Below are 621 nucleotides of genomic sequence, written 5' to 3'. Positions count from 1 at the left end.
TAGGAGCAGTTGGCAGAATCCCTTCCCCTTCCTCTTCCAGGCTTCCCATCCTCATCACAAACCCTGTCCCCTTACCGAGTGCCAGGCCAGCCAGGTCCCTTCCAGACCCACCCGTACCTTGTGCCCTTCTGCACCTGCGCCCCCTGCTTTGACCTCCAGTCTCCTTTACTTGGCAGATATTGATGAGTGCTCTGCTCACATCGGGATCTGCGGCCCTGGGACCTGCTACAACACCCTCGGCAACTACACCTGCGTGTGTCCCCCTGAGTACATGCAAGTCAACGGAGGAAATAACTGCATGGGTATGGCGTGGTCCAAATCTGCGGGGAGGGTTTGTGCTGTGGGCAGCGTGGCTGAGTGGACAGAGCTGGGGCTGGGGTCTGGGACCCTGTGCTGGACCCTGCCCAGCAGTTACGGGGAAAGGGGCTGGCATGGGGCGGTGGGAGACCCAGCAGGGCATCGCCACCGCGTGCTACAGGGCAGGACCCATTGCTCTTGCTGGAGTGGGGCTCCCCTGTGTGTCACCCACAGACCCTGAGCACCGGGACAGGATGGGGTGACATGTCCCCAGCAATGAGTGCCCTGGGGCTGGCAGCACCCGCTCCTGGGGCTGCCACCAGA

General features: G+C 62.3%; 1 protein-coding gene across 1 annotated transcript in view; it reads left to right on the top strand.

The window, feature by feature from the left end:
• The window catches only part of LOC104277773 (fibrillin-2-like), a gene marked incomplete at its 5' end in the record, with an annotated part of 33,130 nt that overhangs the window by 19,425 nt on the left and 13,084 nt on the right, over positions 1 to 621 (top strand). The window contains 1 exon segment of the mRNA XM_009874521.1: positions 106 to 331. Coding sequence (XP_009872823.1) covers positions 106 to 331 — 226 coding nt within the window.

Source organism: Apaloderma vittatum, unplaced genomic scaffold (assembly GCF_000703405.1).
Source record: "Apaloderma vittatum isolate BGI_N311 unplaced genomic scaffold, ASM70340v1 scaffold31528, whole genome shotgun sequence".
In the NCBI taxonomy this organism is placed as follows: Eukaryota; Metazoa; Chordata; class Aves; order Trogoniformes; family Trogonidae; genus Apaloderma; species Apaloderma vittatum.
The sequence above is the reverse complement of the archived record's forward strand: the minus strand, read 5'-3'. Positions and strand labels throughout refer to the sequence as shown.